The sequence below is a fragment of the Saccopteryx bilineata genome, chromosome 5 (genome assembly GCF_036850765.1).
Source record: "Saccopteryx bilineata isolate mSacBil1 chromosome 5, mSacBil1_pri_phased_curated, whole genome shotgun sequence".
NCBI classification, from domain to species: Eukaryota; Metazoa; Chordata; class Mammalia; order Chiroptera; family Emballonuridae; genus Saccopteryx; species Saccopteryx bilineata.
The window spans coordinates 237,462,023-237,485,925 of record NC_089494.1 but is presented as its reverse complement, the minus strand read 5'-3'; the positions used below and the strand labels follow the sequence as shown (position 1 = coordinate 237,485,925).

General features: G+C 40.9%; 1 protein-coding gene across 3 annotated transcripts in view; it reads right to left on the bottom strand.

The window, feature by feature from the left end:
* The window catches only part of UGDH (UDP-glucose 6-dehydrogenase), a 33,447-nt gene that overhangs the window by 2,258 nt on the left and 7,286 nt on the right, over nucleotides 1-23,903 (bottom strand). For all 3 annotated transcript variants that reach the window (XM_066280693.1, XM_066280694.1, XM_066280692.1), the window contains 10 exons: nucleotides 22,707-22,875; nucleotides 14,078-14,179; nucleotides 10,681-10,881; nucleotides 10,371-10,568; nucleotides 8,765-8,912; nucleotides 6,591-6,685; nucleotides 4,377-4,507; nucleotides 3,978-4,111; nucleotides 3,503-3,594; nucleotides 3,280-3,390 (listed from right to left, as the gene is read on the bottom strand). In XM_066280693.1, the coding sequence (XP_066136790.1) occupies nucleotides 3,280-3,390; nucleotides 3,503-3,594; nucleotides 3,978-4,111; nucleotides 4,377-4,507; nucleotides 6,591-6,685; nucleotides 8,765-8,912; nucleotides 10,371-10,568; nucleotides 10,681-10,881; nucleotides 14,078-14,179; nucleotides 22,707-22,868 (1,374 nt within the window). In that variant the 5' untranslated portion in view covers nucleotides 22,869-22,875. The remainder of the gene's footprint in view (nucleotides 1-3,279; nucleotides 3,391-3,502; nucleotides 3,595-3,977; nucleotides 4,112-4,376; nucleotides 4,508-6,590; nucleotides 6,686-8,764; nucleotides 8,913-10,370; nucleotides 10,569-10,680; nucleotides 10,882-14,077; nucleotides 14,180-22,706; nucleotides 22,876-23,903) is intronic.

The window sequence follows — 23,903 nt, the reverse complement described above, 5'->3', positions numbered from 1 at the left end:
CAGTGTAGAGAATGATACACCGCCCTTGTTTTAGTAGCACATATGAAAGCAATTAAGACACTAGGTTCCACCTGACCTGTGGTGACACAGTGAAGAAAGCATCTACCTTGAATGCTGAGGTTGCGGGTTCGAAACCCTGGGCTTGCCCAGTCAAGGCACGTGTGGGAAGCAACTACTACAAGTTGATGCTTCCTGCTTCTCCCCCCCATCTTTTATAAATCAATAAATAATCCCTCCTAAAAGTAACCAGATCCAGTTAATTCACATTCTCATATTCTATTTCATGTCCATTTCCCTTATTCTAAAAATCTTGCATAAGCTCTAATAGCATAGTTCTCAGTAGTTCAGGCTTTAGAGTTTGGAATCCTGGCTGATAATTGCTATGTCACCTAAACTCTAGGTCTTTCTTCCTTGTTTGTAAGTGATATTAGTCCCACCTGCCTAAAAGGGTTGTGCTAAGGATTAAATCAGATAAAGTGCTCAGTACAGTGTTTGGCATACCAGTCAGCCTTCAATGAACAAAGTCAAATTTTATTTTACACATTACATTTTAAACTTTTCCGTATATCCAAAAGCATCAATCTTAATTTTAAAGACATTGCTTCTTTTTTTTTTTAATTGATTTTTTAATTGATTTTTAGAGAGAGGGGAGAGAGAGAGAAGGGGGAGGAGCTGGAAGCATCAACTCCCATATGTGCCTTGACCAGGCAAGCCCAGGGTTTCGAACCGGCAACCTCAGTGTTCCAGGTTGACGCTTTATCCCACTGCGCCACCACAGGTCAGGCGACATTGCTTCTTTAATAGTCCTAAATTCATCTCCTGTCTATAGCAGAGATAAATATATTACATAATTTTCATAGTCTTTTGGATTAAATGTATATATAATGCAGTTTCGGAAAAGTAGACACTGACTGACAAACAACAGATGGACATTTAGCTACCTGAATATTTTTATTATAATATATTTAGGTATTTTTATATCTACTCTGCAAGTAATTTATAATACTTTTTGATTCTGTAAATTGAGATTTCACTTAATTTAAAAGTTCTTAGCCATTACTTTCTAAAATATGGACTTTGTTACTTTTTCTCTTTCACTTCTTCTTGGACTCCAGTTACTCATATCAAAGACATTTTCAACATGTCCCGTTTGTCTCCTATTCACTAATTTAAATTTTTTTCCTGTTCTAACTTCATTCCATCTGTTATTTTCTTCTGATATTATCTTGTAGGTCACTATCCTCACTTTAGCTATTTTGACCTATAGTAAAACTTCTGCTGAGATACTAATTTATTTTATTTTTAAGTTCTAAAAAGCTCTAAAATTTCCATTTAATATTTTTATAAAGCTTTTAGTTCTCTCTTGAAATTCTTCAGTCATTTATTTTCTTGTATTGATATATAATCATCTCTATGGTAAATTTGTATATGTATCTCTGTGAGTCTATTTCTGGTATGTATTTTATATTCTTGACCTGTTTCCTGTCACATTTGGTAATCCATGAACAACTAAGGAGCTGCAACGAAGAACTGATGTTTCTCATCTCTCTCCCTTCCTGTCTGTCCCTATCTGTCCCTCTCTCTGACTCTCTCTCTGTCTCTGCCACACACACACACAAAAAGAATATAAAGAAATAAAAGGCCATTCCTTCCTTCTAGGACCTTACAGTTAATTTGTTTTATTAGCATATATATATATGTATGAATGTGTGTGTGAATATATATGTGTGTGTGTGTGTATATATATATATATTTAATTCTGACTCATACCACAAAGTTAGGTCTCTGTTTTATATTAATGAATTGTCTTATTTAATGACTTATACCTTCTCTTTATTAAGTGTTTCCATTCCTAACTTTTTTTTAATCCTTAATAGGAAAACTTAAATTATAAAAACTAAAACTCATTTGAAATATATACCGTTTTACATATCTTTTCCCTTACATGAGTAAAACAGTAATGAGAGAAAATTTTCTATACCATGCAAATATAACCTCTTTTTTTAGATTACTATTGGTTTGAGAGGGAGAGGAAGAGTGAGTGAGAGAGAGAGAGAGAGAGAGAGAGAGACATCAATCTGTCTGGTATGTGCCCTAACTGGGGATCGAACTGGCAACCTCTGTACACGGGGACAAGGCTCTAACCAACCAAGCTATCCAACCAGGTGCAAATAATCTTTAAAAAATAACATTGCTGAGTTGAGTCATGACCGGGAAGTCATGTTGTTACCCAGTGAGGACGGGTGGGGTAGAAGAATCCCCAAGGTCCTTGATGCAGTGTTAACAGACAAGGATGCGATTTTCTTGCTGCAAGTATTCTCTCAGGAATGAGAAATGAACACTCAAATCCAAATAAGAAAGAACTTCAACAACTCGGTTACAGGTTAAGAAAACCATATCAGATACTTTGAAGAGCAAACGATGTCTCATTGTTCTCTTCAAAACAACTGGTGCTAAGCAGACGCACAGAGCCAGCCCCAAACACTGTCCCCTTCTGCTCTGCTAGGGGACTGACTATACTGACAGCAATCTCCTGGCACGTTTTTTGTCTTCCCTGACCTCCCCTTGACCTCCCAGCACATACACACTGCTGAGAGGAAACAGAAAGTATCTCCTTCTTATTAATACTGTTGGGGCCCCTGGGAAGAGCTCAAAGAGATGCAACACATAATGTACTATTCTGGGCGGAGGTTCTGTCAGTTCTCTAAGCATTGCATGGACGGGAACTCTGAAGAAGAGGGCCAGTCCCACTGAAGCCCCACACTTTCCCTTCTGCCCCTCACAGCACTAGGACCGGCTTAGAATTTAGAAGGCATAGGACCCGGTAACAACGTGTGACAACTCTATTGCATTTCGCAGTTTTCAAGACATTTGTGCAGGAATAAGAGGCCTGGCCTCTGAGGGGGTCAGTGTGGTGCACACACTTCAGTGGAGCAGCCATAGTGGTTCCAGAAAAACAAGTCTGTGTATATTTTCTTGATCTTTAGGATATGAAGTCAGACAGGACACATTTTGTGTCTACACAACAGGCAACAAATGACTTCCTTGCTGCTATGTAAGGGAGACCAGGACTGGATGACCTTTAGATGATAAATTTAAGGAGGGAGTGGAATAATTACAAAAACTCCACAGAGGCTTCCCAGAGAACTGACTCATAGTCATGCTGCCCCAGAGTCATGTGATTGCTAAATGAGAAAATATGAAAATTCTAAAATGCAACGCTGGTAAAACCCAAATAACCAAACAAACCGAATAAAACCAGTCTAGGACCACGATCACCTGAAAGCCAATGGTCTGCAGCTCACTGTGGAGCCCATCCAGGACACGGCGTCCGTCAAAGATAAAGGCTGGCTTCAGCATCTTTTTGTGAATACGCTCATAATCTAACTCCTATAAAGACAGAAGCAAAGGAACAATTTGAACACGCACATGAGCAGATACTCAAACCCAACTGATACTAGAATATCTCTAGTTTTCCTTAATACCATTTTTGTCACCTCACCTTAAACATGTCCCACTCTGTGCAAATAACAACAGCATGGGCACCATCACATGCTTCATATGGATCCTTAGAAATGGTCACAAGTCGGGACACTATAACAATAGCAACAAAAAATAGGCAACTGGAAAGTTGTTTGAAATGATGCACTTTAACACTAGGGTTGCGAGAGGAACTGATGGTCTGAAAGCTGAGCTGGAGGAATGATGTGGGGCAGGAACTCCACCAGCCTTGCCCCAGAAACATCTTGGACTCTCTGGGGCCTTTTAAAATATATGGGGAAAATCATCAGGGTAACCCAAAGCTAATCACTTCAAATCAAAGTTGACAAAACAATATTTATGGGTTCAGCTAGAGAAATGAAGTTGAAACAGGGCCTACCAACGATAGAAATGATAGAAACTGAACACAGGCTTCTGTAGAACAAACAGGTTTCGGGGCCCACGCTGAAAGGGATTCAGGAGACTCAAAGCCTTACCTTGGTCATCCTCTGAAACGCCTGGATGAGAGAGATCCACAACTATTTGTTCCCTTGGTACTTTTGGGTCATATATATGGAGGTGTGCACCTTCATCCATCAAATATTTGCTAATGTAGATACTAGAAGATTCTCTGAAGGAAACAAATCAGCATGGCTAAGCTTTTTAAATGACATATATTCTAATTCCTTTGGGGTTTAATATACAGGTAAAATTCTACCTCTCATGAGGATATGGATATTCACTTTAGTCTTATTCTTTATAACACACACACACACACACACACACACACACACACACACACAGGTATTTCATGTACTCCTCCTCCAATCTATCATCAGGATAAGATAAGGAGCTAACACTCTCAATGGGGCTGAAATATTTTAAAGAACTTATACCTTGTATCCCCAGTGTCCTTTTTGAATGCAAACCCCAAAATAGCTATCTTCTTATCAGTCACTGTATTAAAAAGACCGTCTATGATCCGGGAAGCAAACCTTCTTCTCTGGTAGTCATTTATATCTATGACCTGAAATTACACATACAATTATACAATGACTAGTTAAAAGAAGTGCAACTTGTGTCATACATTGCTCAGAGCTTTATGGTGAGTCCTGTTGTATGAATCCAAGCTTTATAAATTAACAGGAGACAAATTAACCAACCTCTTTAGTATTTTCAGATTTAAAAAGAAAAGATAGCCACTGCCCTCTCCTTAAAGCCATACTAAAAATTTTCATTTTCATTTGGCTTATCTTTCCATGCATAGAGCTGGGGTGGATGTAAAGATGGAGAACACAGCTAAGTTTCAACTCCAGTTGAGGTCTGGTCATGAGGCCAGCCTAAATAAGGCACATAAAAAGCAGTGTTCACCTTAGCTAACTTCTCCAAACACTGCGTAAGCAAGGCTGTGAGTAATCCAATCCCAAAGTACCCCCTCATCTGCTCACTCCCACCCCTCACCCACACCGAGTGTGAGGAGAAAGGGGAGAGAGAGGGAACAATGTACAGTCATAGCTGCCTCCAGATGAACCGCAGCACCATGAACTTTTCGCAGTTTTTAATGAAATGTGATGGGTAAAAGTCTTATCAACTGTCACTCTCCTACGAGTTCAGTAAGTAAGACTTCATACTGGTCACTAGATGAATATAAGGAAAGAGACTGCTTTATTGTGTTTTTTTGTTTGTTTGTTTTTCAGGAACAGAAAGAGAGCAAGCTCCCGGTCTGCCCCACTTTATTTTTTTATTAATTTTTAGAGAGGAGAGAGAGTGAGAGAGAGAGAGAGAGAAGGGGGGAGGAGCAGGAAGCATCAGCTCCCATATGTGCCTTGACCAGGCAAGCCCAGGGTTTTGAACCGGTGACCTCAGCATTGCCAGGTCGATGCTTTATCCTCTGCACCACCACAGGTCAGGATTATTGTGTTTTTTTAAGGCTCTAAACTTCTAGCGGCTATATTTAAACCCTGAAACCTTGGGAAATGAGCCCAAAGTGGTTGATTGGAAAATCAAGCTTTTATCTGCATTTTACACACAATAGACAGTAAGACAAAGCCATCATGCTGGACTAAGTGTATATTTCCATTAGAAAAAAAAACAGAGGTGCATATACTTACATTCCCACCTACTGCTGAAATCTAAAAACTACAAACTTGGGAGGAAAATATTTGGGGAAGGTACACATACCATCTGGTATTGTGATCAAATTACTTAAAATCTCTAAGTTTCAAATTCCTCGTGATATTAGTAATGGGGACTATAATGAGAACTAAACAAAGTACTTAAAAGAGAGCCTGGTACAGAGTAAGCACTCAATAAATGTTAACTCTTTCCAATTTGAGAAGCTTTCTAATTTCAGCTCTGTGAATCTCAAAGGAACAAGACAAATGCCAGCTTATGCAAACCACTTGAAATCATAATACAGGTTCTTCCTTTATTTTGATTTCATGCCTTTCAAGAGAAAGAATTCTAATTTAGAGTAATTTCTTGCTTTACTTTGGGAACAGATTTATTTATAAAACTAGAAGCAATACTGGTTTATCAGAAACATCATCACAGTTGAGTAACAAAAGACAAAAACACAGAAACCCAATAAATAAACCTAAAATTAAAAGACTGAATATAACAATAACTGAGCTCTTGGAGTAAATAAATTTTGTCAAAAACATTTCACAAAGGCTGACATGTTATAATTAAAAGTTCATCGTGGCCCTGGCCGGTTGGCTCAGCGGTAGAGCGTCGGCCTGGCGTGCAGAGGACCCGGGTTCGATTCCCGGCCAGGGCACATAGGAGAAGCGCCCTATGTGCTTCTCCACCCGCCCCCCTTCCTCTCTGTCTCTCTCTTCCCCTCCCGCAGCCAAGGCTCCATTGGAGCAAAGATGGCCCGGGCGCTGGGGATGGCTCCTTGGCCTCTGCCGCAGGCGCTAGAGTGGCTCTGGTCGCGGCAGGGTGAGGCCCTGGAGGGGCAGAGCATCGCCCCTGGTGGGCGTGCCGGGTGGATCCCGGTCGGGCGCATGCGGGAGTCTGTCAGACTGTCTCTCCCCGTTTCCAGCTTCAGAAAAATACAAAAAAAAAAAAAAAGTTCATCGTAAGTTGTTGACTATAACGATTAATACCTGCTGCCAATAATGAGCTACTTCAGGCAGATTCAGAGCCTCACAGAGATAAACCAAATTCAGGACATCTTTTTGAAAGCAGCTCCCACCAAAACCTAAAGAAACAAAGAAGAAAATGACAATATTTTCACTTAGGAATAACACAACTGAATTGTGACAAATTTCTGTCACACTAAATCAGATTCTAAAATTCTAATATTGGAAAATTAGTGGGTTTATAGATTGTGTGAAGTTTGCAGGCAACTAATCAATTCTATAAATAAATTCCAAATAATTTTCTAGCTAAAGTTTTATTATTTCTGTGTCTTCTACTTTTTTCTCAGTCATCTAGTATCACTGCCCCACATATCTAACTTGAGCACAGGGCTGGCAATATTTTATGAGCCTGATAGTAAATATTTTAATCTTTGTGGACCATACAGTCTCTGGCAGAACATTCACTTCTGCCTCTGTAGCTCAAAAACAATCACAAACAATATGTAATCAAGTGGGCTGGTAATGTTCCAATAAAACTTTATTTACAGAAACAAGTTATGGGCAGGATTTGGCCTGAGGGCCATGTTTGCCCACCCTTGTCTAGTGCAATACACTATACAGTGAGGGTTGGCCTGGGCTCTGGAGTCTGACATCTAGCTACTCGTTGTATGACTTTGATCAAGTTGCAAAAAACCAATCATCTCTATAAAGGAAATATCAGCAACTTTGTAACAGGTTATAAGGATAAATAATTAGATCTATAAAGTGCTGGTTCAGAATTTGGTGTATAATAGCATAACACCTTCAGTAAATAATAACTACTTTTATTAAATGGTGGCTAGAAGGAAATATCAAAACGATAGAAAAGGTCAGGGAAACCAATATTGCAAAATGCCATAAAGCCACAGAAATACGGGAAGGGCTCTATTTACTTTGGCCCAATCTGTAAAAGGCTCTATGTACTTTTCTATCAACCTTATTAACTTATATCCGAAAATACAGTCAGTTCTCATTTAACTCGGTAGTCACATTCTACAAAATTGCCAAACTAGCAAACACTGAACCACTGAGACAAAGGTTAAGTTCCTGTGAGTTTCTGGTCACATTTTCATCAACCAATCAATAAATAATCTTGTTTTATGTGTTTCTGTTTAAGACACCTTATTTAATACATATTGTAGATTCACTAACAGTGAACTCACAGTCAACAGCACTGTAACTCACAAAAACGAAGGCACATTACAGCGATCTGTCGCTTCAGAACACGAGACAGCACTTCAGCAATATACTGGAGGCTATTTTAAACAGTGACATCACCAACAAAAAAGCACAAAAATGTGAAAATCTTGTGCTTATCAGACCATAGAAAGAGCACATGTTTGCAGTATGAGCTGAAACAAGAAGACAGGGGCACTGCCTTCTCCAGCCTCAGCTGGGAATGTATGTGTCAGGTGACTCCAATTTTTTACTGCTCTGTTTATGTCTGCAAATAACCACAGAAGCACCATGAGTACTGATCTGGAGTCACAAATAAACTTCAGCAAGCAAGCTAACTCCCAAATATGAAATCTGCAAATAATGAAGATCACCAAGGCCACAGTTTGAAAAGTATATTAGTAAGAAAAGCAAATGATAGGAAATTTTTTACTTGCTTTGGGTATTACTTGAGTTATTTATTACGTGGTCTCCCAAACTTACTCTTCCTAAATGTTTTTACTAAATACTAATTTTTTTCCTCCTAAAACACTGAACTATTTTTTCCTACTACTCAGTCAGTAATTTTTTAAAAATTTTTACTAATTTTAATTTATTGTGTTTACATGGATTCCCATTGTGTGTCCCATTGACTATAACACCCTCACTCGCCACCCCCCCCACCGTGTCCCTATTTATACCCCCTTTGCTCCCTCCCCCTAACTCCCCTCCCCCTTCCCTCTGGGATTTGCTGTCCGGTATCTGTATCTCTGTGTTATGTATATATATTGATAATTTCACTAATCCCTTCACCTTCTCCGATCAGTCAGTAATTATTAAACAGTGTAAGGAACTGTCACCTCGCTTAACAAGTCCCTGATAGGCCGAAGGCTATTTGTATAATGGAATAATAATTTAAAAGGTATTAGGTAAACAAAGCCTTCCTTAAATTTAGAGACCTAGCTAAATGAACCCACTTTATACACTGAAAAATTTCAGGTTACCAACGCTGGCTTTCAGAAACTTATTCCCAATCCTCTGGTCCATTCCAATGGCTGTTGCCACCTCCTCTACATCAGCTCCCGTTGCTTCACAGAGGGCACTTATAGAGTTAATGCTGCTGATTCTCTGGGCAAGAAAAGCATTTGCTGCCTTAAAAAATAAAAAAAGGAAACTATGATAAGCTAAAATAGCAGTTTTACACATTTATACATGGATTATATTTCATTGAGTTAATGCAAATTGCTGAGGGAGATACAAAAGTTACTGATGGGCTCAATTTGAGGAGGCAAAAGACAGGTTGGTGAGGGAAAATGTTCTTTTTTTTTTTAAATGAGAAGAGGGGAGATAGTGAGGCAGACTCCCTCATGTGCCCCAACCAGGACCCACCCAGCAACCCCCAATGCTCGAATCAACCAAGCTACTTTTAGCAACTGAGGCTAACACACTAGGACCAACTGACCTATCCTCAACACAGGGGCCATGCTCGAACCAGTTGAGCCACTGGCTGCAGGAGGGGAAGAGGGAGTGGGACAGAAGCAGATGGTCACTTCTCTTGTGTTCCCTGACCAGGAATTGAAACCGGGACCTCCATACACTGGGTCAATGCTCTGTTCACTGAGCCAACCGGCCAGGGCAGGAAAATGTTCTAATTAGGCCTCTGTCCATCCTCGATATCATTGGAGCTTATGTTAACTCTACAACCCTTTATTCAGCTGAACTGTGTATCAGTGGCCTGCACCTTAAACCCTATTTCCATAAGCTTCTAATTAATACTCAAGGAAAAGTTTAGAAATGGAGAACATCTTGTTTAACCTAGTCAAGTCATATTTAGAAAACCAAAGATTGGCTCCTCCCCTCCCTTCTCTTTTTTCCTCCCCTTCCCTCTCCCTTCCTCTTTCCTTTTTCTTTTCCTTCCATTCTCCTTGTCTTCCCTCCTTCCTTTCCTTTGTAGAAGAAAAAAAAAATTATGAAAGAGAGTAAAAGAAGGGAAAGAATGACTTAAAAAATTATTCTATCCTCCATTTTCTTATATTTTATTAAAATTTTTAAATTTTCCAGAATATTTTATACACTGATATTTGACCCCCCTTGTGAAAATTATTTCATAACTATTTCATAATATATAAGAATATTATCTTCAAAAGCATACCTTTTGTTAATATTAAGAAAGTAGCTGGCCCTGGCTGGTTGGCTCAGTGGTAGAGCAATGCCCTGATGTGTGGTGCCCAGGTTCAATTCCCAGTCAGGGCACACATGAGAAGCGCCCATCTGCTTCTAAACCCCCTCCCCCTCCCCCTGTTGTGTGTGTGTGTGTGTGTGTGTCTCTCTCTCTCTTCTCCTCTTGCAGTCATGGTTCAACTGGTTCCAGCAATTCTGGCACTAAAAAAGAGCTTGATTGCGAGCATGGCCCCAGATGGGCAGAGCATCCGCCCCAGACGGGGGTTGCCGGATGGATTCTGGTCAGGGCCCTGGTCAGGGCGCAATCAGGAGTCTGTCAATCTCCTCTTTTCTCAGAAAAAAAGGAAAAAAAGTAGCTGTGTAACATAACAGGTTTAAGAGAAATCCTTGGCTTTAAATTGACTGGAGAGTTGAATGTTACATACTAACCAGTTTGGAAAGTTCTGAGGACCAAGTATTAGTGGTGAGGATCTTCTCCTTGGGAACCCAGTGCTCATACACAGCACACAGTGCCTGCACAGCTCTCTGGCCCTCTGGGGTTTCATCCCCTCCGATCAGTACTCTGTCTGGGTTCTTTAGGTCCTTGATGGCTGTTCCTTCTGCCAAGAACTCAGGGTTGGACAGAACCTAGAATCCCAATATAAAGAAAGTTTTAAGCTAGTATTAATTATGGACAAATTTAAGGCATTGATATTTATGTAAGAAGAACCAGATTCTAATTGTTTCCTTTTTTGCATACCTGTAAATTCAAGTTGGGTTTTGTGTTTGCATCAAATATTTGACGAATACTTTCTGCTGCCCTCACGGGAACTGTGCTTTTCTCAGTCACAATTTTGTACCCATGTGAGTTTTGTACAATGCATCTAGCACAAGCTTCAATATACTTCAGATCTGCTGCACGGCCTTTCCCCATTCCGTAGGTTTTTGTTGGAGTGTTCACCTGGTGAAAATATCCAGGATTAAGAACAGATTATCTTTGACGTCCAAGATGCATACTTAGCGATTTCAAAATAGGCCCTGGAACATCAGTTGAGAAGCTAGTCAAGTGAGAAGTTAACTATCATCAGTAGCCCTGATTTTAATTCTCTATTAGTTCCTCAAAAATAATACATTTAAGGCCTTGGCCGGTTGTCTCAGCAGTAGTCGGCCTGGCGTGCAGAAGTCCCGGGTTCGATTCCCGGTCAGGGCACACAGGAGAGGCGCCCATCTGCTTCTCCACCCCTCCCCCTCTCCTTCCTCTCTGTCTCTCTCTTCCCCTCCCACAGCCAAGGCTCCACTGGATCAACGTTGGCCCGGGCGCAAAAAAAAACAAAACCAAAACATTTAATAAATATGATCACCAGAAGGAATAGCTTGAAGCACCTGGAGAATTTATTCAGTAAGTTTTTGTTGAGAACTACCATACATGTGTCAGATACCAGGGCAAGCTGGTTCCAAGCTAAGCCCTGGAGATATAAAGATGAATGAAACAGTTCTTATCCTAAAGGAGCTAACAATCTGAAATGAAATGGAGATTTTTCTCTTCTTTCCTCTATTCATAGTACGTAAAATATTATCATGGTCTTTAAACCCCTTTTTCACTCTTCTTCTTTATAGGCCTGTATCGATAGCTTTAAAAATGTTTGCAGTATCATTCACAAATACTTTCTTGGCTCATCAAAGCTAAGAATTATCTAGCATCTTCAGGTTATAGAATACTATATAGACAAAAACGATCAAACAGAAGGAAAAATAAATGAGTCCAGAGCAGGTATTTAGTTTTGGCTTAGCTATATTAATAACCGTAGAGAAGTGTGGCTGCCTTTGCCTCAATGACCTCATTAGAAAATAATGATAACACATGCTCTAAAACCTAACCCATCAGTTTTATAACATTCTGATAAAAATGAAAGTACGCTAAAGAATCTAAAATTCTATACAGGAATAATTTTTTAACCAGAAGTCAGTAGCACTAATTCTCTTCTCTTGATGAGCTTAAAACCTAGTGGGGGATTAAGTAAAGAAATCAAGCCAAAACAAATCAAAACTTGAAGATTGAGTTGAGGTGTGAAAAGCAGGAAGAAAAAGTTGTTTATATGCATGGAACAACTTAGGAAAAGACGGAGTCATGGAAGGCAGGAGCGCGGAGCACAGCAGGGCAATGACGGCTGGCTGGCGGGTGAGGTGAAACGGCCAGGCCTGGGAGCTGGTCAGAGGACTTCCCCAGTAACGGGGATCTGAAAGTAACAAGTGAAAACTGAATTGTGTGAAAGTATTCTTACATGGAATGGCCCTAAAAATTATCTGGGGTGGGAGGAAAGGGAAAGAAGTAGTAAATGAAATAAGATCCGCATGATAACTGTTGACAACAGAGAATGAGTAAATAGGGGTTCATTATATTACCGTCTGCATCTTGCATAAAAGTTTGATATTTTCCATAAAAGTATACAACAAGCAAATTTTAAAAAAAAACTAATCCAGAGAAAAATAGAAACTAAATGTGAGTTATACAGCAATAAATTGCCCTAATAGGCATGTAAACTAATAGCTTGGAAAGATCCAGGGCAGCTCAGGTTAGACTGGCTGACAGGCATAGGTAAGTCAAGTAGCTCTGTCAGACCACCCTACAGTAGACTCTATTGCCTGAGAACAGATTATTTTAATAACTATTGTTACAGAAAATCTCCCTATTGCTATTCCTGGCTGTGGTTATCCAAACTAAGATAACCAGAGGAATAAGATAACTTCTTGATTAACTCAAAGTATCTAGCTACTCCAAAATACTTCCTCATTTTCTCTGCCTCTATCCTAACCTTCTGCAAGCTCAAGTAGAGGATGCCTGGGTGAGTCACAGAAGCTGCACCAATATCTGTCATTACCACTTTCTTTTAGAGCTCACCTATCTTCACAGTACTGCTTTTGTCTCACCAGTCAGAAAACAACCCCTTATTCACAACTCACCGTTATGAACAATATGCATAGAGGGAAGATGGATCTCATGATATTTCTTTCCTTTATTGCCTGGGACCCACTCAAAGCTCACACCACTGGTTTCCTTTCATTCCTTAAGGCTCTAACGGTCTTCAGTCATCTAACACCCTAGCTCAGACACCAACTGGTGAGAACTACACCCTCACATACAGAATATGTGAGTAGATGCTTACCAGTACAGCAAGAAATAAATTACCTGGTTCAAATATTGGATTACCAGTTTACTTCCAAGCATTGGATCTTTTTTTTCATTACAAAGGTACAATAGTTTAGTCATATTATGAGCTGAAGGTGTCTAGAGAGTAGCCTGACAACCTAAACAACAGATGCTGAGTTCCAAACAATTAACTTAAAATGAGTTTTGGAATATAATTCATCTAGATAGGAGTGGCCTTTATATTTGCAAGGGAACTTTACCTGATTCTCTTTATCTCACCTCTACCAACCGGAAGAAAAAAGAAATCATAAAATACACTATCAACACATGTGCTCACATGTTACCAGCACTTCCTAATTCTAGATCTCAGATTAGAACTTTCTCTGAATTTATTTATTTGATGATCTGAAATGACACATTTGACCAAATGATTAGAGGGTTTGGCGAAGTGTTGGACAAAGTCAGTGGCAACCAAAATTCAATTGAACAATGCTATCTTAAGCAATGATGTAGCTTAATACAACAGATTTACTATTAAAATAGGATGAAATGTCTGTATTGGAAGAATATATTAAAACACACACATCAAAGAAAAATACTAGGCCCTGGCCGGTTGGCTCAGTGGTAGAGCATCGACCTGGCATGCAGAAGTCCCGGGTTCAATTCCCGGCCAGGGCACATAGGAGAAGCGCCCATCTGCTTCTCCACCCCTCCCCCTCTCCTTCCTCTCTGTCTCTCTCTTCCCCTCCCGCAGCCGAGGCTCCACTGGAACAAAGATGGCCCGGGCACTGGGGATGGCTCCTTGGCCTCTGCCCCAGGCGCTAGAGTGGCTTTGGTCGCGACAGAGCGACGCCCCGGAGGGGCAGAGCATCGCCCCCTGGTGGGCAGAGCGTTGCCCCCTGGTGGGCGTGCCGGGTGGATCCTGGTCTGGCACATGCGGGAGTCTGTCTGACTGTCTCTCCCCGTTTCCGGTTTCAGAAAAATACAGAAAAAAAAGAAAAATACTTACAGAAATAAATACAAGATCAGCTTCTTTAATGGCTTCATCAATATTGGTAGAAAAAAATAAATTTTTTCCTCGACAGGCTTCTACCACTTCTTTTAGTCCTGGCTAAAAAGAAAAAAAGAAAAGTAGCTGTACATACTATTTATGGGTCATATGAAACAGCCTAACATGTAGAGAATGACATGTATTAAAGCAGAAGCTTATATCATAAGTTAAAGGTCTAGACTTACTCTCAAATAACACTTTTGTAGAAAAATCAAAGATCATGACCAAAGGCCATAAACAGTGTCTTAATATTAAGAATTCCTAGCCTGACCAGGCGGTGGCGCAGTGGACAGAGCATTGGACTGGGATGTGGAGGACCCAGGTTTGAGATCCCGAGGTCGCCAGCTTGAGAGCGGGCTCATGTGGTTTGAGCAAGGCTCACCAGCTTGAACCCAAGGTTGCTGGCGTGAGCAAGGGGTTACTCAGTCTGCTGTAGCCCCCCAGTCAAGGCACATATGAGAAGTCAATGAACAACTAAAGAGCCACAATGAAGAATTGATGTTTCTCATCTCTCCCTTCCTGTCTGTCTGTCCCTATCTGTCCCTCTCTGACTCTGTCTCTGCCACACACACACACAAAAAAGAATTTCTGCCTGACCAGGTGGTGGCGCAGTGGATAGAGCATTGAACCGGGATGTGGAGGACCCAGGTTTGAAACCCCAAGGTCACTGTCTTGAGCTCGGGCTCATCCAGCTTGAGCACAGGCTCACCAGCTTGAGCCCAAGGTTACTGGCTTGAGCAGGGGGTCACTTGCTCTGCTGTAGGCCCCACCCCCACCCCCCGTCAAGGTACATTTGAGAAAGCAAGCAATGAACAGCTAAGGAGTCGCAATGAAGAATTGATGCTTCTCTTCCCTCTCCCTTTCTGTCTGTCTGTCCTTATCTGTCCCTCTCTCTGACTCTCTCTCTGTCTCTGTCAATAATAAAAATAATTCCTATATATGTCCTTCCTCCCATAGTTTATTTCAGTCAGGATCCAAGTGAGATTCATACAGTACAACAGGCTTACCACTTAAGTGTCTTTTAAGACCACAATATTTTAATCTTTCTCTGTTTTTTTCTTTAGTTTACTTGTTAAAAAAAACACGTTGTTTATCCTGTAGAAATGTTCAAAGTCTGTATTTTGCTGATTGGGTGTTCTCATCAGATTTAGACCTTATTTTTTTTTTGGCAGGAATACTTGTTAGGTGGTGTTGCACAGTTTATATCTTAACATTACGGCCCTGGCCGGTTGGCTCAGCGGTAAAGCATCGGCCTAGCGTGCGGAGGATTCCCGGCCAGGGCACACAGGAGAAGCGCCCATTTGCTTCTCCACCCCTCCACCGCGCTTCCTCTCTGTATCTCTCTTCCCCTCCCGCAGCCAAGGCTCCATTGGAGCAAAGATGGCCCGGGCGCTGGGGATGGCTCTGTGGCCTCTGCCTCAGGCGCTAGAGTGGCTCTGGTCGCAACATGGCGACGCCCAGGATGGGCAGAACATCGCCCCCTGGTGGGCAGAGCGTCACCCCTGGTGGGCGTGCCGGGTGGATCCCGGTCGGGCGCATGCGGGAGTCTGTCAGACTGTCTCTCCCTGTTTCCAGCTTCAGAAAAAAGAAAAAAGAAAAAAAAAACCAAAAAAAACCCCCAAAAAAACATTACTATATCTCCTGTTAAATAGTATGGGAAAAGTAACAATTTTTTATTAGAAGTATTTCTTACACTGGGACTTAGAAAAAAAGTACGTTTATGTATATGTAAATGTAGACTAAATAATGTATGGCCTAAACTTTTGGGGGCAAAAACCTGTATTCATAATGACAATGCAGAATCAAATGTTTGTTTGAAATCACAGAAGACATCAAATTTTCTGATAGTTGTGTTGATATTCAGTTACTTATTAACTTGTGAAATAGGTACATGATAAGAATGACAGCAGTAAAATTAGCTGCTGCTTTCATTGCAGTAAGTTTAATCTTGCTTTATGTAGTAATGTTACACAATGTACACTTTTGGCCTTTGGTTCATTACCTTTATTTCCTTCTAAATTAAACTTCTTAAAAGAAGAGACTTTTTTCCCGTTTTTAAATATTTTTTTATGTATTGATATTTTAGATAGAGAAGAGGGGGTGAGAAGTGGGAAGCATCAACTCTTAGTAGCTGCTTCTTGTATGTGCCTTGACTGGGCAGGCCCTGGGTTTTGAACCAGCAACCTCAGTGCTCCAGGTTGATGCTTTATCCACTGAACCACCACAGGTCAGGAAAGTCTTACTTTTTTTCTATACTGTCTTACCCTCAATGTCTTACCACTTGTAATTATTCTTGCAAAATTTACAATGCCCTCTATAATATGAAATTTCTTATTTCTCTTGTATTTGGCACAACTGACAGCTTACTCATTGACTCAGCAAACATTTATTGCGCAGTAGCCATGAGTCAAATATTAGTTACCCAAAGGACTTCCTGACATGAAAATGTGGTGTTTATAATGAAAAACTGATGCCATAGATTTTTATGATATCCTTGAAAACAAGTATCTACTTGGTTGTATATTTAAAAATGAATACACATAGAATACACATTTACAAAGAATGTTGATTGCAAATGGCATCCAATGTTTCTATGAAAATAAAATATTTATTTGTATTGTCCAAGGTAGGTCAGTAAAAAATTACAACTAGTAACAGTATGTATAAGCTACTCAATAAAGCAATTTGTAAAGCAGCATGAACTATGAATAAAACTGCCATTCCTTTTTCTTCTATTATAGTTGTTCCTGTTTGACATTTCACCTAACATTCCACATCTTAATATAGCCAAGGACGTGTGCAAGAACAGTTAATGTGACAACATAAAAAAAGAAGTAAAAATGGAACAAAGGTTTAATTATCTCTGAAAATGAATAATTGGGCCATACAGTTCATTTTGCCAAGTGCTTTTCTAAACACAACCTTACAGAAATCGTTTTAAATTTTTTTTATTTATAAATCTCTTAAGTAGGAATCTTTAAACAACTGATGTCTACAAAAGACATATGATAATTATAAGCCTTAAGTCAATTACTTAAGAGAAAAATGATTCCACTTGCTAAGAATTCTTGTAGAATTTTAATGTAGCAGTACCATGTTTTCAACTTTTAAAGCCAGCTGGGTTTGAAAAGGACTGCATTTCCTTTTCAGGCTACACTAAATAGTGCAGAACTAAAATAGCTAGTGCCTATGTTATCATCATCTAATACATTAAAAATAAGATAAAAGTAAGACTTTAAAGACCAAATCATTAACCTTTTAGTTAACTAACAACCATTAAAAAGAGCCAATACAGGCCCTGGCCGGTTGGCTCAGCGGTAGAGCGTCGGCCTAGCGTGCGGAGGACCCGGGTTCGATTCCCGGCCAGGGCACACAGGAGAAGCGCCCATTTGCTTCTCCACCCCCCTTCCTTCCTCTCTGACTCTCTCTTCCCCTCCCGCAGCTAAGGCTCCATTGGAGCAAAGATGGCCCGGGCGCTGGGGATGGCTCTGTGGCCTCTGCCTCAGGCGCTAGAGTGGCTCTGGTAGCAACATGGCAACGCCCAGAATGGGCAGAGCATTGCCCCCTGGTGGGCAGGGCTTCGCCCCATGGTGGGCGTGCCAGGTGGATCCCGGTCGGGCGCATGCGGGAGTCTGTCTGACTGTCTCTCCCTGTTTCCAGCTTCAGAAAAATGAAAAAGAAAAAGAAAAAAAAAAAAGAGCCAATACATCCCTGGCTGGTTGGCTCAGTGGTAGAGCGTCGGCCCGACATGTGAAAGTCCCAGGTATGAATCCCAACCAGGGCACACAGGAGAAGCGCCCATCTGCTTCTCCAACCTTTCTTCTCTCCTTTCTCTCTCTCTCTCTCTCTTTCCCTCCTGCAGCCAAGGCTCCATTAGAGCAAAAAGTTGGCCCAGGTGCTAAGGATGGCTCCATGGCCTCCATCTCATGCGCTAGAATGGCTCTAGTTGCAACACAGCAATGCCTCAGATAGGCAGAACATCGCCCCCTGGTGGACATGCCAGGTGGATCCCAGTTGGGTGTATGCGGGAGTCTGTCTCTCTGCCTCCTTGCTTCTCACTCCAGAAAAATCTCCCCCCCAAAAAGAGCCAATACAATTATGGGAATTCAGTTCTGAGAACTCATACATTGCTTCTAAAGGGCACAGAACTAGCAAGACTCCTATATATTTTATATTCTGTTTATAGAGATTTAAAAGATAAAAATGTATTTATGAAATAAAAATGTGAAACAATCAAAAATACTTTTGTTTCTTTGTTTATAAAAGATAGGTTTTTCAAAGAAAACAAGACATGAGAAATAAATCATTTTAGATCTCAACTCTCTTAATCTAACTATATATGGAGTTGCGTGGGCAACTAATTTTTTTCTTTTCTCCAAGAAAAAAATGTCTAATTCCAATATATTATAGATAATTTATATTATTTTTCTAGTTCACAATAATTTTTTTTAAGTGAAATTTTAATTGAAATAAAAATACAGAGGCCCTGGCCGGTTGGCTCTATAGTAGAGTGTCAGCCCAATGTGTGGATGTCCTGCATTCAATTCCTGGTCAGGGCACACAGGAGAAGTGACCATCTGCTTCTCCACCCCTCCTCCCTCACTTCTCTCTCTCTCTCTCTCTCTCTCTCTTATCCTCCCCTCCTGCAGCCAAGGTTCGATTAGAGCAAGGTGGCCCTGGGAACTGAGGATGGCTCCATGGCCTCTACCTCAGGCTTAAAATGGCTCCGGATGCAACAGAGCAATGCTCCAGATGGGCAGAGCATTGCCCCCTAGTAGGATTGCCAGGTGGACCCCGGTTGGGCGCATGCAGGAATCTGTCTCTGCCTTCCCTCCTCTCATTAAAATAAATAAATAAATAAACAAACAAATAAAAGAGAAGTACACATAGTATTAAAAAATGCATAGGCCCTGGCCGGTTGGCTCAGCAGTAGAGCATCGGCCTGGTGTGCAGGAGTCCTGGGTTCGATTCCTGGCCAGGGCACACAGGAGAAGCGCCCATCTGCTTCTCCACCTCTCCCCCTCTCCTTCCTCTCTGTCTCTCTCTTCCCCTCCCGCAGCCAAGGCTCCATTAGAGCAAAGATGGCCTGGGCACTGAGGATGGCTCTGTGGCCTCTGCCTCAGGTGCTAGAATGGCTCTGGATGCAACAGAGAGACACCCCAGAGGGGCAGAGCATCGCCCCCTGGTGGGCATGCCGGGTGGATCCTGGTCGGGCGCATGCTGGAGTCTGTCTGACTGCCGCCCCGTTTCCAGCTTAGGAAAAATGAAAAAAAAAATTAAAAAAAAAGATGCATAGCTCGCCTGACCAGATGGTGGCACAGTGGATAAAGTGTCGACCTGGGAAGCTGACAACCCAGGTTCAAAACTCGAAGGTCACCACTTAAGTGTGGGCTCAGGTTGCCAGCTTGAGTGTAGGATCATAGACATGACCCCATGGTCACTGGCTTGAGCCCTAAGGTAGCTGGCTTGAAGCCCAAGATTGCTGGCTTGAGCAAGGGGTCACTGGCTGGCTGGAGCTGCTCAAAGCATGTATGAGAAAGCAATCAATGAACAACTAAAGTGCTGCAACAAGTCGATGTTTCTCATCTCTCTCCCTTCCTGTCTATCAGTTCCTGTCTGTCCCTCTTTCTCTTTCAAAAATAAAAAAATATAGCTCAATTTTTATAATGAACACACTGTGTAATCACTATGCACATCAAGAGTTAAAAGAACATTAATAGTAAATCAGAGGCCTGACCTGTGGTGGCGCAGTGGATAAAGCGTCGACCTAGAAATGCTGAGGTCGCCGGTTCGAAACCCTGGGCTTGCCTGGTCAAGGCACATATGGGAGTTGATGCTTCCAGCTCCTCCCCCCTTCTCTCTTCTCTCCTCTCTCTCTCTCTCTCTCTCTCTGTCTCTCCTTCTCCTCTCTAAAAAATGAATAAATAAATAAAAAAATAGTAAAAAATAAAAAAGTAAATCAGAGCTGGCAATGTACCCTCTCCTAGTCACTACTTCAAATTATTATCATGTTGAATTAGATTAGTTTTGTCAATTTTTTAAATGTATACAAACGGGCCTGACCAGGTGGTGACACAGTGGATAGAGCGTTGAACTGGGCCATGTAGGACCCAGGTTTGAAATGCCAAGGTTGCCAGCTTGAGCGCAGGCTCATCTGGTTTGAGCAAGGCTCACCAGCTTGAGCCCAAGGTCGCTGACTAGAGCAAGGGGTCACTCGGTCTGCTGTAGCCCCCAGTCAAGGCACATATGAGAAAGCAATCAATGAACAACTAAGGTGCCGCAAGGAAGAATTGATGCTTCTCATCTCTCTCCCTTTCTGTCTGTCTGTCCCCATATGTCCCTCTCTCTGTCACATACACACACACACACACACAAATGTATACAAATGGAATTACACAGTATTTACTATTTTATGTCTGATAACATACTATTTTTATGAGAATTTAACCATATTCTTACCTCCAGAAGTAGTTTCATTCATTTTCAGTGCAGTGTAGTATTTTATTGCAGGATTTAAACTATAATTTATTTATCCATCCCATTGATGACGAACATTTAGGTTGTTTCCCATTTGTGGCTATTACTAAAAGCACTGTTAATAGCTGTTTTTGGTGCACCTATGTATGCATTTCTGTTAGATATACACTTAACAGTGGAATTGCTGAGTGATAAACTATATGTATTTTCGGCTTTAGTAGACACTGCCAAACAGTACTGCAAAGCAGATGTACCAATTTACATTCTGATCAGCAGTATATACAATTTCAACTGCTCTAAATCCTTGTCAACACTTGGTATTTCCAGTAGTAATAATTTAGCCATTCTGATGGCTGCCTTTCGTTTTTGAAGACTAGAGTATCCTGCTTACAGAATTAGTTACTGAATGACTAGATATTTATATGCTTTACAGGGTTTTAGATTACTTCTAGCCCTTTTAAGGATATCAGAATTATAGAACTCTATCAAGTTATCATTCCAAAATGTTTTTAAAAATTCCCCAAACAAAAATGGTACTGGCCCTGGCCGGTTGGCTCAGCGGTAGAGCGTCGGCCTGGCGTGCGGAGGACCCGGGTTCGATTCCAGCCAGGGCACATAGGAGAAGCGCCCATTTGCTTCTCCACCCCCACCCCCTCCTTCCTCTCTCTCTCTTCCCCTCCCGCAGCCAAGGCTCCATTGGAGCAAAGATGGCCCGGGCGCTGGGGATGGCTCCTTGGCCTCTGCCCCAGGTGCTAGAGTGGCTCTGGTCGCGGCAGAGCGATGCCCCGGAGGGGCAGAGCATCGCCCCCTGGTGGGCAGAGCTTCGCCCCTGGTGGGCGTGCCAGGTGGATCTGGTCAGGCACATGCGGGAGTCTGTCTGACTGTCTCTCCCCGTTTCCAGCTTCAGAAAAATACAAAAAAAGAAAAAAGATACTAATGTTATACTTATAACAGGGAAAGAGATGCTATTAATACTGAGGTATTTAAAAAACTGTTATAGGCAGATCATCTAGTAGAAGACAGTATAAAGATAAAGCACAGACAGAAGCTATCACATACACAGACGGTTTTTTGTTTTTTTTTATAAAGGTGTTTATTTTTTAAATTTTTATTTATTTATTTATTCACTTTAGAGGGGGAGAGAGAGAGAAGGAGGAGGAGCAGGAAGCATCAACTCCCATATGTGCCTTGACCAGGCAAGCCAGGGTTTTTTTTTTGAACCAGCAACCTCAGTGTTTCCAAGTTGGCGCTTTATCCACTGTGCCACCACAGGTCAGGCGTTTTTTTTTTTTTTTTAATCTTAGGTCTATTTCAGATATGAGTTGCTACTACTCTATGGGTGGTTTTCCATAGATTTCTCTGTTTCATAGCCCCATAAATAGTAGAGAGAATAATCTTACCAACAAAACTGGTTTGACTTTTCCCTGCCAAAGGCCTAACATGCCTAAACACTATGTTTAATAACAGTCTTATAAATAACAAAATTTGTCTGGAAAAAAATATATACATATATATGACAGAAAAGTGCTACCATCAAATTTTCAAATGTCTTCCTGTTGGGCTTCAAAAGCATAATGTCATGAACTCATTCACTTTACAGTGAAATAGTAAAGAAATGGGACTCAGTTTAATAAAATAGTTAAAAGCATTATTTTCTTAACTATAAATTCTAAATTCACAGAAATTTTGAAATTCCAATGAAACAAACTTGTGATACTAAACACAAAATATGAAAAGTGCCATTTATCCATCCAAGGTTTACTTGAAATAATAAGTTCAATAATCCAAAAATACAACAGATTTATATCAATATTATAAACAGTTTTATTTTTACAGAACACTTTTTAATTTTATTAAAAGACAAAATAAGAAAGCAGAAAAGAGAAAAATATTATACATAATCTCACTGCACTAATACAACCATTATTAATATTCTAATATACTTCTTTCCAGTCATTTTCTCTGATAAATTGTAACTATAATGCCCATAACACTGTGTATCTAAATTTTTTCATTTAATTTTTTATCAGTGTAGTCGTAGATTTTTTTATCAATAGTAAATTATTTCACAAAAACAGTAAGAAATATAAAGTTGTTTAATATGGTTTACCTCATAAATAGGAAGCATAGGAGAGTTCCATGCATTGATTCTTGATTCATTGACATCAACAACCGTTACCCTGATTTCGGGGCACATCAGAGCTATGACACTACACGTGGGTCCTCCAACATAGCCCGCACCGATGCAACAGATCTTCTTAATTTCAAACATGATTGTACTAGAATGGAAACAGCAAGACTGTTCTATTATTGAAAACAGAAGATTTTAAATCACATTGTATATTCATCACACTTTATAAAAACTGTCAAGGTGGCATATCTGGAAAGATTTCCTACATTTACACTAATTAAGAATTATGAAAATGGTTAAAAAAAAAACTCTAGCCCTGGCCTGATAGTTAGTTAGAGTAGAGGAAGAGTAGAGGATACCAGTTCGATCCCTGGTCAGGGCACATACAGGAACAGACTGATGTTCCTGCCTCTCTCCCCTTCCCTCTCTCTCTAAAAATCAATAAAATAATTAATTTAAAAAAAAAGTTTAAAAACTCCACTCTAATTGGATGACCAAACCTGTTCTCAGCTGCACTAATATGAAACATGGAAAAAAATTACAATGATGGCTATTACTGGAGACGAGCCACAAAGATTATAATGAACCAATATTTAGAAAGTCAAGAAGCAAAATAAAACCTTACTTAGGCCTCTAATACACTAGGACAACTCTTAATTGCTGAGGAAAAGTTCAAGGATGAAATAGCAGTGCAATTCTTGTTTTAATAAATGCTGATATACAAAGGTCAGCCTTGATAAGCCTTGGCTGGCTGGCTGGCTGGCTCAGTGGTAGAGCATAGACCTGGAGTGTGGAAGTCCCGGGTTCGATTCCCGGCCAGGGCACACAGAAGTATCCATCTGCTTCTCTACCCTTCCCCCTCTCCTTCTTCTCTCTCTCTTCCCTTCATGCAGCCAAGGCTCCACTGGAGCAAAGTTGGCCCAGGAACTGAGGATGGCTCCATGGCCTCCACCTCAGGCACTAGAACGGCTCCGGTTACAACCAGGCAACGCCCCAGATGGGCAGAGCATCGCCCCCTAGTGGGCATGCCAGGTGGATCCCGGTGGGTTGCATGTGGGTGTCTATCTCTCTGCCTCCCCGCTTCTCACTTCAGAAAAATAAAAAATACACACATACACACAAAAAAAAGGTCAGCCTTGAGACAGGTTTCAATTAACACTGCAGATATTAAGATTA